The following is a 13,814-nucleotide window of genomic DNA, read 5'->3' as shown; positions in this document are numbered from 1 at the left end:
AATAAAAACACAAGCAAAATAGAAGTGTAAAAAGCACAAAGCAAAACAAATGCCGGCAATGATCTTGTTTGGCTACAAAGAAAATAAAAAAGTTTATAAAACGAAAAGCCCCAGCGACGCCAGCTGAAAAAACGATGATAAGACTCAGTTTCTGTTCGAACTTGACAGACTGCGGTCGTTCTTTTTCCTACAACTAATAATTGTGATAATATTGCAAAAAAAAACATAACACCTATAAACTAAGACAAGAAAAGTGAAATTAAGCATATTATGAAATTGTAATATTTGAGTATTAATATTAAAAACAGCAACTGTGATAATCAGCAAGATGAATAGGAATTTAAAGACCTTTTCCAAGTTTTTGCTTAGGCAAAGATGTGTGTTCAACTCCATGCGAAGGTAAGCAGGACCTTCAAGGGTCCTTAAACTCTAAAAAGTTGGCCAAGGTCGTTGTTGCAATATATCTTACCCAAATTGAATAGGAATTTTCCACTGCTTTTTTGCGCAGTTTTGATTAGAACATGCCACAATAATCGCCTTTATCCCCCGTCTTTATAATTACGTAATGTTTTCAAATCCAGATAGCTGGTACAGTCGACTAGAATAATTAGTTAACTATACTAACTTTGGCAAGTCATCAACTTGACTTGAAGAAGGCGTGGCTCTTAAGTGTGGTCCAAATATAAACCCGGACGGTTGGTTGTTTTAATTATCGACTTCTAATTTAGATGAATTTCTAAAAAGATAAGCAAATCGCAAGCAGAATTTTCCACTGGCTGATAATTAATGACAACCACGAAGGCAAAGTGCTCTGTTATGATCTATCTAAAACACTTTAGAAAAGATAATTCATGATTGTAATTACAAGTCTATGCAATAGTGAAGATAAGCCGAGGTATTATGTTTTCTGTAATGGCTTTTGGCACGCGCCTCTTTTAATCTGGGAATCTATAAAACAAGCCGACAAACCGAGAGAATAATCTCACCAAAAACAATAAAATGATTATAAATATACATACAGATGTGTGTGTCTAAACACTATACTAGTGTTAAGCTTTTACACTTGCTAAAAGCTTTAATACTTAGCAAAAATGTAAACCTATTTCATAGAATTTTTACATGTAGATGAAAAAAAAACAAGAAAGGAAGCTAGCTTCGGCAAGCCGAAGCTTATATACCCTTGCAGTCATCAAATATTTCGAACAGAATACACAAAGGCTAAAGAACATCGAAGCTACGACGACTTTTCTATTAGTTTTCCATATTTTTGACTATTGTTCATATGGCAGCTATATGATATAGTTGTCCGATTTTAATGAAATTTTATTGGCTATTCAAGAGTCGTTAGAAAACTCTATATTCCAAAAATCATGATTTTCTGATGAGAAATAACGATGTTATCATTTTATTTCCGTTAATTCTATATAGAATTTTCGATCTTTCCTATGGCAGTTATATGATATAGTTGTCCGATTTTTATGAAATTTTTTTTTTAAATCAAGGCTATTTAATAAACTTGATACTCAAAAAATCATGCTCGTGGGATAAAAAACAATGATGCTATCAATTTATTTCCATTAATTCTATATATATTTTTCGATCTCTCCTATGGCAGCTATATGATAGAGTTATCCGACTTTGTTCAAATTTAATCCGAAATTCAATAACAGTTAAAAAACGCCATCTTGAAGAATTCAAGTCGATCTGATCAAAAACAACGGCGTGAGAATTTTTTACTTCATTCTCTCGTATAGGAGCTATCCGATATAGTCGGCCGATCCGGCTCGTTCCGACTTATATACTGCGTGCAATAACTACACAACTTTTGGGAAAGTTTCAGCAAGATAGCTTCAAAACTGAGAGACTAGTTTACATAGAAACCGACAGGAGGACAGACGGACAGACAGACAGACGGACAGACGGACAGACGGACAGACGGACAGACAGACAGACGGACAGACGGACAGACGGACAGACGTACATACATATTTCGATTCAGATGGTGATGCTGATCAAGAATATATATACTTTATGGGGTCTGAGGTGTCTCCCTTCACTGCGTTGCAAACTTCTGACTGAAATTATAATACCCTCTGCTCTGCAAGGGTATAATAAACATAAATTCTATAACGTACCATTTAATTTTTTTATAATAGTATTTCCACTTCGATGCCTGTCCTGATCAGCCATATGCATTATGTGGGCAAGGATCCTCTGGTTTATCACACCATTGGTCAGCAGTTGGACTTGACAGCTGCTAAATATGGAGATGTAGAAGCGATTGTATCCTGTAAGGAGGGAAAGAGGTACACCTTCAAGAGTTTACTGAAGGAGGCGGATGCTTTGGCGGCAGGATTCAGGAAGTTGGGTCTCCAAAAGGGCGATGCCATCGGTCTGTGGGCTCCCAACTACATGCACTGGTATCTGGGAATGATGGGAGCAGCTCGAGCAGGACTCACTTCTGTGGGTCTGAATCCCGCTTTCCAAGGACCTGAGATGGCCTATTGCCTCAACAAGGTTGATATTAAAGCCATTATTGCACCGGAATCCTTTAAGAGCCAGAATTACTACGAGATTTTAAAGAGTATCTGCCCGGAAATATCGGATGCGGAACCTGGCAAAATCAAGAGTGAAAAGTTCCCCCATCTGAAATCCGTAATAATCGATGGCAATGATAGCCTGAAAGGGGCTTTTCGTTTTGATAACTTACTGGATCTGGCCAACCAATCGGAACGGGCAGAGGTGGCTCAAATCCAGAAGAGCATTCAGCCAGAGTCAGCGTGTAATATTCAATTCACATCGGGAACCACGGGAAATCCCAAGGCGGCTGTGCTTTCCCATTTCAATTTCGTGAACAATGGCATCCACGTTGGAAATCGCAATGAATTGGAGGGCGAAAGGATTTGTGTTCAGGTGCCAATGTTCCATGCTTTCGGAGTGATCATCACCATCATGGCAGCACTGACCAAGGGAGCCACAATGGTCCTTCCCTGTCCTGGTTTTAATCCCAAGGATTCGCTGGCTGCGATTGTCAAGGAAAAGTGTACCATGATCCATGGCACACCCACCATGTATGTGGATTTGGTCAACACGCAAAAGAAACTGCAAGTGCCGCTGGGCAGGATCAAGAAGGCCGTAACAGGAGGAGCCATCGTATCGCCGCAGCTCATCAAGGATGTGCGAGATGTCCTAAGAGTGGAATCAGTTCGCAGTGTCTATGGTCTCACGGAAACCACAGCTGTGATCTTTCAATCCAGACCAGGTGATAGCAATGATATTGTCCTGAACTCAGTGGGTCATCTGCAGGATCACATCGAAGCAAAGGTGGTGGATGCGGAGGGCAACTGTGTGCCCTTTGGACAACCTGGAGAGCTCTGTGTCCGAGGATATACCACCATGTTGGGTTACCATGGTGACGAGGAAAAAACCAAGGAAACCATTGGCAAGGATCGCTGGTTGCGCACTGGCGATCAGTTTATCCTGGAGGAGAATGGCTACGGAAGGATCGTGGGTCGCCTGAAGGAGATGCTCATCCGCGGAGGCGAAAACATTTTCCCCAAAGAGATCGAAGACTTTTTGAACTCCCACCCCCAGGTCATTGAAGCTCATGTGAGTTTTGGTTTAGAAAAATGTACTTTAATCTTATATTGTTTAATTCAATTTTAATTTTATTTCCTAGGTCATTGGAGTACCTGATGAGCGACTGGGCGAAGAGGTCTGTGCCTTTGTTCGCCTGGAAGAAGGCGTTGACCCCACTTCCTTCACAGCGGAGACCCTAAAGGCTTATAGTAAGGGCAAACTTGCACATTTCAAGGTTCCCAGATATGTGATCATTGTAGATTCATTCCCCAAAACAACCTCTGGCAAGATTCAGAAGTTCAAGCTAGTCGAGGCTTTTAACCAGGAACAGGAAAAATATATTAAGGCAGATAGAGCTTAGTTATACAATAATTGTAATACTTTTCATAGAAAAATAAAATTAGAATTATATTTTATTTGAAAAATTAAAACTTGTTTGGGTTTGGTATTAACACAAATTTTGTTGCATACTTTTAGGTCCGTACAATACGATGACTACCAAAAGAAGTACCTTAATTTAGCATACTTTTGAAAGTTAAAGAAAACTTACTCGCAGGTGTACTTTTAAAGTTTCCATTTTCAGATTAGTTTTTGAATTAATTACTTTAATTAAACATATTAATTCTGAATAACTTATTGGTTGCTGTAGAAAACAGAACAGTGAACTTTTAATGCAGGTATGGAAAAAATAGGACAAAATATGACGCATTTTAATTCGGACGTCAATGTATTTACACTTAGTATTGACTGCAGGTTGAAATATTCCACAGTTTACTTACAAAATATTGTTTCAACGCATTTGTCGAACATTTCAGCAATAACAGATTTTTCGAGCACAATAACCTTTAATCAGAATGCACAAAATTATTGAATACGAAAGCTCCTTATCAATGCCAATTAAATACTTAATAGAAATTTCCATTAACTGTTGTAGCCTTTGTCTTAAATTCTTCATACGATGCTTTATTGGTCTGTTCCATTTTAAGAACTTAGTTATTTGGGAGCATTTAAACTCTTTTCTTAACTCTGTTGCTCAAATTCTCCGATATATTATCAATTTATTGATTAACTGTAAAAACAAACAAATTTTTATTTTATTAGTATTTAAGATTAGACATAAGGTCCAAAAATTACTTTCAATTACTAGCATAGTTTTATTTTAATCAGAAGCTAAAAACGTGTTGCTTGCGATAAGGCGCGAGCGACTCGCGCGCGATTAAAACCGCGCGAAAAGGCGAACCCCTTCGGGTTTTCAGCATCGGGATTGATAGCATTGCTCGATCTTTATGACCCGGCAACTGATTGGACCTTTATGTCTGTGTTTTCGCAACTCTCCGATAGCAGCGGCTTCAGTCATCTGACGATATGGCTCAAAACGGGAATCGTAACGAACCTGCGATTATTGCGGAAAAATACGAATGACAAATCCAGTTGGGGCGACATTTACATTAAATTCTAATCGCCACCGAAGCGGAATAGGCCGGTCAAACAACTTAAGGGAGTGGAATGGACTCGCATTCATACCTTCCTCTCGTTCTGCCTTATCACATCGGCGGCGATAACGAAAAACTCCTCCGATTTGGGCGCTTTTGAGGTCCAAATATTTGGCAACACTTCAGTTTGCGATCATCACGCGCTCGAATCGGAGGAGACGTATGTAAATATTTGATATAGCTTATTAGACTAATTAACAAAAAATATAAATAATCCAGCCAAACTAAAAATCATCGGTGACTCGGATATTTTCGAAATGATTTGCATAGGTTGACCGAAAAACCCCGGTCAGTTGGCATTGGAATATTTCTGTGATATGCGAAAGAAATCTCTAATTGGATCTAGTTTGTTTTGTCGTAGGTTAGTAATGTTGTGACCGGCTTTAAATACGTATCAGTGGGCTCGAATAGTTTCTCCATCTTAAAAATATTTTGGAAGCGGTTAACTGGAAATTGGTAAGATACAATTTGACGAAAAGCAAACTCTAAGTTATTCATAATTTTGTTTCACCAAAATCTATTGAGTGAATATACGGTGCTAAAAGAACAAAGAACTTAAAAAGCTGATGACAAACAACGCTCAAAATATATGTACTGCGTTCTTTTGAAAAGGTTCAATTTATTGGTACCCATTGATAAAAATTCCGAATTTCCCAAACCCTTCAAAGCTGTTTAAGTTTTATGGGCTTCCTTTAAACTTGTGTGTTGATAAAGTGGAAAACATAGAGTCAGAGATAGAGATCCAGACGAGTACTTGAGTTTATTTTGGCAAAACAAGCATAGGAGAACTTATTTCAAGGTTGGACTATAAATAAGCAATATCAATTTCGCCAATGGGCACATGAGTGCCATTAATTTGCCCATTATCTTTTAATATCTATAACAAGTGCTTAGAATGAGACAAAGGAAATCACAACTGATTACTACTTTTTTATGAGCATAAAGATGATGATTTAGAAGGCAATCTAATCACAAATCCCAGTCATGAGTTCCTTTAGTTTACTTTATATATGGGAAATTCAACTCGATTACAATATAAATCTTCACCTGTCAGCACAGTAGCTAATTGTATTTATTTGTTTGCACAATCTCAATATTTAATTTTGTTATCTAAAATTATTCACGCATAAATTATACCAATCCGATTTAAAGGGAAAGTATAACTGTGTTGTGATTTAGCACAGTTAATCAGCTTTTCAGTTCCCATGTGTAATTGAATATTTATAGATTTGCACTCGATGCGCCTGCATCGTTTTTATGAGTTTATAAGTTGCGAATTATTTCAAATTTTGTGTTACGCGACTCTGGTTATAATTAATAAACAATCAAAAAAAAGTGGCTTTAGGGTTTTTCATGAGATTTCTTTAATATTACAGCGCAAATTATTGACTTTCAACACTGTAAACTAAATTTCACACTGAATTATTGAAGTCAATTCCATGCTAATTAGTTACTGCCACCGGTGATAAATAGCATTTCTAACATTGTTCTTAATAGTTTTTTAATACACGTATTACTTATCAATTGATTCATAATTAAACAAACAAAACCTGATACCTAACAACGACAATCATTTGACAAGTATTAAAAAACCGAGTTTCGAATTACAAATTTATGAATTAGAAAATATTATTGAATTTTTTATTTTTTGCATCATGATATTATTAAGCTTATATTGTACCAGGTTTTACTGTGTTCAGTAGTGGTGATCACTCTTCATGAAAGGGCTGCCCAATATTGTAAAAAGCTTGACGCTAAAAAAAGCTCGTGGTTGACAAATTCAAAATATTTCCAAATACAAGTATTAATAGAAAATTGTATATATTAGTTTCACAATTAATACGAAGTATCAGCAAAATATATTTATCTCGGAAACATTTAAAATAAACAAATGGTTGAAAAATTTGAGATTGCTGTAGGAAACCAAGCTCAAGCTCGGATTTTGACTCGATAAAGGGGGACCGAAACCGGGAGCAGATCCAAAGCTGTGGCGAATTTTTAGCTGGGGGCTTTTTGGGGCACTCAGTTCGCGACGGAGACCCAAATCAGACGCAGATTCGGATCCCCCGGAACGACAGTTGTCCAGTTTAGTAGCTGCGGCCACCGGCGACTGACGAGCGATCAGAACGATCAGTCCGCCGAGTTCAAACAACCGTACCGTACAAATAAACTAGATTGCAACTGTGTCAGTGTTTGTGACGCGTCTGTCTTTGTTTGTGTGTGTGTGTGTGTGTGGCCGAGCTTAGCTGATTTCTACGAATATATAGTAGCGCCAGAAGTCGCGTACGCGCATTCGAGCATCAAACATCTACGGCCAACGTCTAACGGTCTAACGGTTCACCATCACCGTCAATCGAACGAAATCGAAGAAATCGAATTAATATCGACGCCAAAGCTAATAAAGTAATCGAAGCATTTCGATAAAACCCTATCATTTCCGGTGTGTGTGTGTTTTTTGTTGTAAAAGTAAAAGTAACAAAACCCCTGAATAACTGCTGCGTGCCTCTCTTTCGCACTTGCGACGCACGCACCCAGCAACAAAAAAAAAAAACAAAATAAATAAAATCAGCAACAGCAAGCTCTGCTAATTTTAAACGGTAATCCCATGTTTTTGTTTTTGCATAAATTTATTACAGTCCACCGTTGTCGTCAGTGTGTGAGTGTCACTTCTGCAGTGTGTGCGTGTGTTTGAGTGTGTGGTCGCGTTTGTTATTTGTTTATCGCTGCACACGCATTTTCCGCTCGCTCAAAATATATTATTTTGTAATATTTGTAAATCGATAACTGATAAGGGATAACGATTACCGAGAGGGTTGACACGATTTGATTGGCATATCTAATCGAAGCAATTTGGAAATATTGTGTTTGCTTAATACGAAATTAAAATTTCCAATTATGATTTAATAATGTCGAAAGGCGCACTTTTTTTTGACAAATGAAACTTCTTCTCTAAACGAACTAGTAAATATTTAAGATACTCTGATTTGTATGTTTTTTTACGATTCGATATTATTAGCGTATATAATCGCATTTATTGGCAAAATATTGAATATTTTTTATAAATATATTAGTGTTATATACTGATAAAGATCGTTAGAAGTTTGATGAGTAGATTTGTGTTAAAATCCATCACGCATACGTCCTGTTGCCCTAACTTCTACTCAACAAATTTTATGAGAACTCTAATTTTAAAGGTTTAATAAAAAAAAAGTTTGTAAAAGCATTTGGAATAAATGTTAATTGTTGTCTCCGCAAGCGTCAACCAGCATTATGCCAAGTTGATTTTCAGATTGTCATTGTGCATATTCCTCGTAGATTTCAGTTAACAAAAAAAAATGAAAATCCCTCATTTGCATAGTAGGTGTTACAATTAAAAGGCGCTAGAATATCAGTACAACAGATGTTTGCCCATCCTTTAGGTCATTGTATGCCCCTCAAACTTATGAATTAGATCGCTCAGATGCGATTATTCAACTCGAGAGTGCCAGCAAAAAGAGCACTTAAGAGCTGATAATGAAGCGAGCAAATATTAAACAAAGCTGAGCTGTAAGGAGATGTACTTTGGCCTTTATCGCACCTGAAATTGCTCTCAAATCAGTCAAAGGCAAATTGGGATCGTAAACATTTAACAATATCCAAATAAAACGCGCCAAATCGTGGGATTTTAGTGTTTCGCGAGACTGGCCTTATCTATCTGTGTATCTTTGCCCAGAAACAGATATAGTACGGATAATATAATATTTGCAGCTCACTTGTGTTGGCAAACCTAATTAGCTGGCAGTCGAGTCGTAACTCGGGGGCTGGGACTTATCAAGAACCTTGCGAAAATTGAGAATCAGTCGCAGCAACAGCGGCCAATTTGGCATTTGAATTGTCACCCGTTCTTTGTCAATTAGCCGACATAATTGGAGTACAATGTGCATTTGCCTCGCATTGGAACGTCACTTGGCCCACTTGGGGAGTTTGAACTTGAAAACCCCATAGCCCCCGCTTTTCTTTTCCCCGCTATCCCCGCCGATCTCCGATCTGCGATCCCCGATCCCCGTTCCCAATTTATAATCATCCCGCTATCCATCTCTGAATCCCCCAAACGAGGAAGTCTTGCTGGGCGCAATGAGCCGCTCAGTGGGTCGTCCATTTAGCCAGCAGATTTAAATGCGAATGCGCTTGACCCAAACAGCAGTTGGAGGCTCAGTGGAACCGACGAAATTCCCGCACTCGTCGGACCTTCGACGGAGGCCCCATGCAAGTCGTGTGTTTAATTATCGCGCATACGCCGCGTTGCCGTCGCAGACGGACAGCAAGCAAAACACGAAAATCACAAACATCCTGCACTAATTTTTAGGGGGCGAAGAGCTCGGCTTCGTCTAATTAGTGCATAATTGCTGGAGACGTAAAAGACTATAAATGGAATCGGCGCAGAATTCATTATACAGCATTTAAATTTAGAAAAAAAGTACAACAAAGAGCTACAAGGGATCATGCATATTCTCTATTTGCATTCAAAACATTTTGAATGTTTCTGTTTGAAATTTATCTTATTGAAATTTATAGCAAAACACTAAAAAATCTCTGGAAATAAACAGTCGTGCTAATATTAGATGTTAGTTAATAAGCAATTTACTTTAGTTTGAAAATGTTTAACACGACAGTTATGGTTTTTTTCCCTTAAAACTTTCAGTTTTATTATTATTTATGTGCTTTTAAAGGGAAATGTGAGGGTTTAGCTTGTTAATAGTTTTACCCATTGCCTCACTGCCAAAATCCCTTTGAAGATGCCCCTGACCTGCCCATTTCAAGTGACAAGTTCAAGTGGCACAAGTTCAAGACGCCGACACTTTCGATGCCCTGCTGTCTGTCGCCTGTGAAACGCATCACTTTCGCTTTTTGTTTCGCTGGCATTTCACTTTTAATCAAAGCCCCTAAATTGGATCTATTAAGTCACTTGAGATAAGTCCGAGGGGGCGACTTAAGTGCCGCCTGGAGAGGCCACTCAACGCACAATTGTCACGTTGACGTTGAGGTATCAGTAAAAGAGCTTCGCCTCTCTCAGGTGATCTCCATAAAATCTGGGACATCTGACATGTGCAAACAAACAAGTGTGCTGACTTTTCATATCTAGTTGCGGTGGGTTTGCTTTTATACTCCCCAATGAAACAGTATTGGGTGACTAAAAAGGATTTCCTTAATGGCTATCCAAACATAAAGAGGAGTTATGAGATCAGATGTTCTTTTTGTGAGTCATGTGGGAAAGTTTCCTTAGCTTTAGTCATCTAATTTTTTGGCTTTGGATTATACAAAGTAGTTTTTACCCAACTTCATTTTTATCATGCATATTTTGTTTTTCAAAATGTATTTCGAATATAAACGAAATGCTGTATAGTTTCCGATTCGATTGCAATAGATTTTCAATTAAAATAAACAGTTATTCTTCTCTACTTCCTTTCTCTAATCAAGAACAAAGATTCAATTATTGTGCGAAGCTGCCTGGTTGTTATCTCTGAATTTTTATAGTAAACCTGCCTTAATATAAGCACCAAGGTCCGCTTTAAAAAATCGGTGAATACTGGAAAGAGTCGGAAACAGTGATAAGCAGGAATCCAAAGCAGCTGCCGTGGCTACAAACTATAAACTATAAGCTATAAAATCATTATTAGGAATCTCTTTAGTGCCGAGCAAAGATTGATAACCGGCATTTAAGTCAGCGCAAAAATAAAGGTGATAAGGAGCCGGGCTTTGTGGACTCAACTGATGATTGTTCTTTGCCTTTTTGTTTTTTAGCCCCTTTCCAGACGGCAAATGGCAACCTCGAGGTGGATGTGACAGTGGATGCGAATGCGAGTGCGGATTATGCAACTGCGGCCAGACTTTGGAGAGATTGCGAGGGGTCCGCAGATAGACGGTTTAATTATCAGCGACAGATTACTATCACCGCAGCGGCGATGCAGCGGTGACGGTTGCGGAGAGCACCGGTTGCGGAATGCATTTGGCTGCCCTACCTGACTATTTCCAAATCATCCGAGCCAGCGAGCAGGAGCGTTCCCAGCCCAACCAGCTAACCGGGAGTGATAATTGTCGGTAATTGGAGGTTTCAATTAAAACGGAAGAGAATCCCCAAGCCAATCCCCAAGCCAAAAAAGAATAACCCTGAATACAAAGAGACCCCGAAATGTTGGCCACGGACAAGGGCAGTTCGGCTGGCAGTCAGAGGCCACAGAAGAGCCATTGCCATGGATCGGTGTCCGTGTCGGATCAGCAGCTCCTGCAGCACCTCCATCCACACGCGCATCCGCATCCGGTGCACCTGCAGCATGCCACACCTGTCCACCACACACACACACACTCACCTGCCTGCGAGAAGCGCCTGGAGGCGGAGACCCCGCGAAGGGATCTCCACGAGCTGCTGCTCGAGATCCTCGACATGCTGCTGTCCTGCCTCGTGGTGGCGCCCTGTGTGATCGCCTACTGGCGCGGCACCTGGGAACTGATGTTCGTCTACCTGTTCCCCGGCAACCTGCCCCTTTCTGCCATGGCCAGCTTCCTGATCGGCGGCGTGGGCCACTTCCTGTTCACCGTCACGCAGAACTTCTTCAAGGAGCACATTCATCCGGACAGGAGGAGACTCACTTACTACGCAGTTTCTAGGTTATACACCGCTGTTTTTGGGATCGTTTGTGTGAACATGTGGCGGGGAGCCTGGCTCCTTTGCGACTGGCTGACAAGTGTGGACTCCCTGATCATTGTTTCTGTGGTCACGGCGATTGCTTTGGTGTTCCTAGTGGCCACGCGGACCTTGAGGAACCTCGGTGCAGCTCCCTACACCGTGACCATGGACCACAAAAGCGATTACTTCGAAGTGGACACCATGTTCAAAATACCCGTGAGTAGAATTGAAAGTATATAAGTAGTTATTCAATTTTTTGACTGAAAAAAACTAATACTAGTAATATCTTTTAATCTAGTAATATTTGCAAAACCCTTTTTTATATATTTTTTATACAGTTTTTTATTTTATTATTATTATTATTGTTTATATTATTTAGGGTTTTCATCAACCTGGCTTATATGTGTTGGACACTCTCTTCTCGGTCTTTGTTATTGGCAGCTTGGTGGTCATCGCCTGGCGCGGTGTTTGGGGAATCTTTGACATCCTGCTGTTTCCAGGGGACAGAGCCAAATCAGCCTGGGGATCGCTGGTAAGAATATCTAAAAAAATTCAATAAATCGGTATAACTGAGAAATGGAATTCCTTATAGCTCATTGGCTATCTGACTGTGTTCGTGACATTCCTTATTCACCCACTGATGCGTTATGTTTGCCGTCGGATCAGTGGAATCCTTAAGCTGATAATTTGCGACATTTACTATCTGATGACTTTCTTTGGGGCCGTGAATGCCTGGCGAGGCATTTGGAACCTGCTGGATGTGTATCTTTATCCAGGTAAAATATTTACTTAAATATTTACACTAAATTATTTAATAAGATATTTAATTGAAAGAAAAATACTCTTTATCTAGGAATAATCCCTTGCACTATTTGTTTCTCATAATTTATTTTTTAATTTTTTACCTGCATAGACAACAAGTTACTAAGCTTCTGGCTGACGCACCTGGTTCCCTTCCTGCTGCTGGCTGCCATCAAGTGCTCCAACTCCATCCTGGTGCGCGGGGTGTTCATCGATGCGGAGGGCGTTGGAGCCGATAGCGTCGATATACCCATCAACTACGTGCGGCTGCACTTCCTCCGCGAGCGCCGGAAGAAGTTGGCCCACCAAGGATCCTCCCCCTTGCAGCCTCCGCCGCACTATTACTTGAAACCCGAGCACGCTTCTCTAGGAAGAAATGCGGAGAAGGACAAGGAGGCCCAGAGCAGCTTGATCGAGAAGCCCCATGCCACCGTGCAGATCGTTTAGGAGCTCCGGAATCCCGGCTCATTGTTACCGTTAATATCGTTTCTATGCCTAGATGTTAAACTAGTTTTAATCGCCTAAGCTTAATCCTACCGAGCTTACTTAAGAGTCAGATGTTTAGCATTAATCCGTAGACGTAGTCACGATCTTTATTAGCAGCTGTACAGAAATCTAGGGATCGACGTATTTAGAGTATATTTGTTTAAGTATATTTGCATTTTCCACTGCAGGATTACGTGGCAAATTTTAATCTGGTGACGAAGGCACCATCACACACTCACACTAGATAAGTGATAACGATTCGACTATGTTAAATAAACATTGTACATTGGTATTTTCATATATCGCAAGAAACTAATAAATAAATCTGTAAATACTATATAACCAATCACAAACTGGAGTTTTTAAATTTAAATTGTGTTCGAAGTATTATAAATAAACTGAAAGGAGGTTTATTTTTGTCTTAGGTTTCCGCTTTTTCTATCTTGGTCTAGGACAAATACCTAAGCAAGGATAAAAATCTTGCATACAATATGCAAGCATCTTTGCATTGAAAAATTGAATTTCCCTTTCATCGAAGAAAAGTACAAATAAAATGCCATTGTTGTCTGATCTTATAAAAGTCTCACGGCCCATCTAATGCGCCTGCTATGAACTTGTCATTCCTCACATTGCTTCAGGTGGATTATATAGAAAGCGAAATCAATGGTTTCCCAGATTCAAAGTCTGTGCAATGTTTTGGGTCAATACATTTTCTAGAGGCAAAGAAAATGCACAATTCTATTGCTAAATTGAGCAATGTGCAGCCCCAGATATAATTAATTCTAAATACA

General features: G+C 39.5%; 2 protein-coding genes and 1 long non-coding RNA gene across 4 annotated transcripts; 2 read left to right on the top strand and 1 right to left on the bottom strand.

Moving 5' to 3' along the window:
- The first annotated feature begins 168 nt into the window (after positions 1 to 168).
- Positions 169 to 4,004, top strand: LOC108089972 (medium-chain acyl-CoA ligase ACSF2, mitochondrial). Its single transcript, XM_017188474.1, has 3 exons — positions 169 to 399; positions 2,157 to 3,609; positions 3,680 to 4,004. Exons 1-3 carry the CDS (start codon positions 329 to 331, stop codon positions 3,938 to 3,940), a joined length of 1,785 nt encoding a protein of 594 aa, XP_017043963.1. The 5' UTR covers positions 169 to 328; the 3' UTR covers positions 3,941 to 4,004.
- Positions 4,005 to 4,604: 600 nt separating this feature from the next.
- On the bottom strand, positions 4,605 to 6,445 carry LOC108089952. The gene is made up of 2 exons (XR_001771313.2): positions 6,120 to 6,445; positions 4,605 to 4,972 (listed from the first exon to the last, which is right to left on the bottom strand). It is a non-coding gene; the product is annotated as an uncharacterized LOC108089952 (long non-coding RNA).
- Positions 6,446 to 7,147: 702 nt separating this feature from the next.
- On the top strand, positions 7,148 to 13,369 carry LOC108089951. Of its 2 annotated transcripts, none has more exons than XM_017188441.2 (5): positions 7,148 to 7,669; positions 10,854 to 11,952; positions 12,116 to 12,268; positions 12,329 to 12,512; positions 12,650 to 13,369. In XM_017188441.2, exons 2-5 carry the CDS (start codon positions 11,242 to 11,244, stop codon positions 12,982 to 12,984), a joined length of 1,383 nt encoding a protein of 460 aa, XP_017043930.1. In that variant the 5' UTR covers positions 7,148 to 7,669; positions 10,854 to 11,241; the 3' UTR covers positions 12,985 to 13,369. The 2 variants fall into 2 exon arrangements, with proteins under 2 accessions (XP_017043930.1, XP_017043931.1); XM_017188442.2 differs by lacking the exon at positions 7,148 to 7,669 and adding an exon at positions 10,530 to 10,790.
- Positions 13,370 to 13,814: the final 445 nt, after the last annotated feature.

Source organism: Drosophila ficusphila, unplaced genomic scaffold (genome assembly GCF_018152265.1).
Source record: "Drosophila ficusphila isolate 14025-0441.05 unplaced genomic scaffold, ASM1815226v1 contig_412, whole genome shotgun sequence".
NCBI lineage: Eukaryota > Metazoa > Arthropoda > Insecta > Diptera > Drosophilidae > Drosophila > Drosophila ficusphila.
Note: the sequence above shows the minus strand (reverse complement) of the source record. Positions and strands in the feature narration are given on the sequence as shown.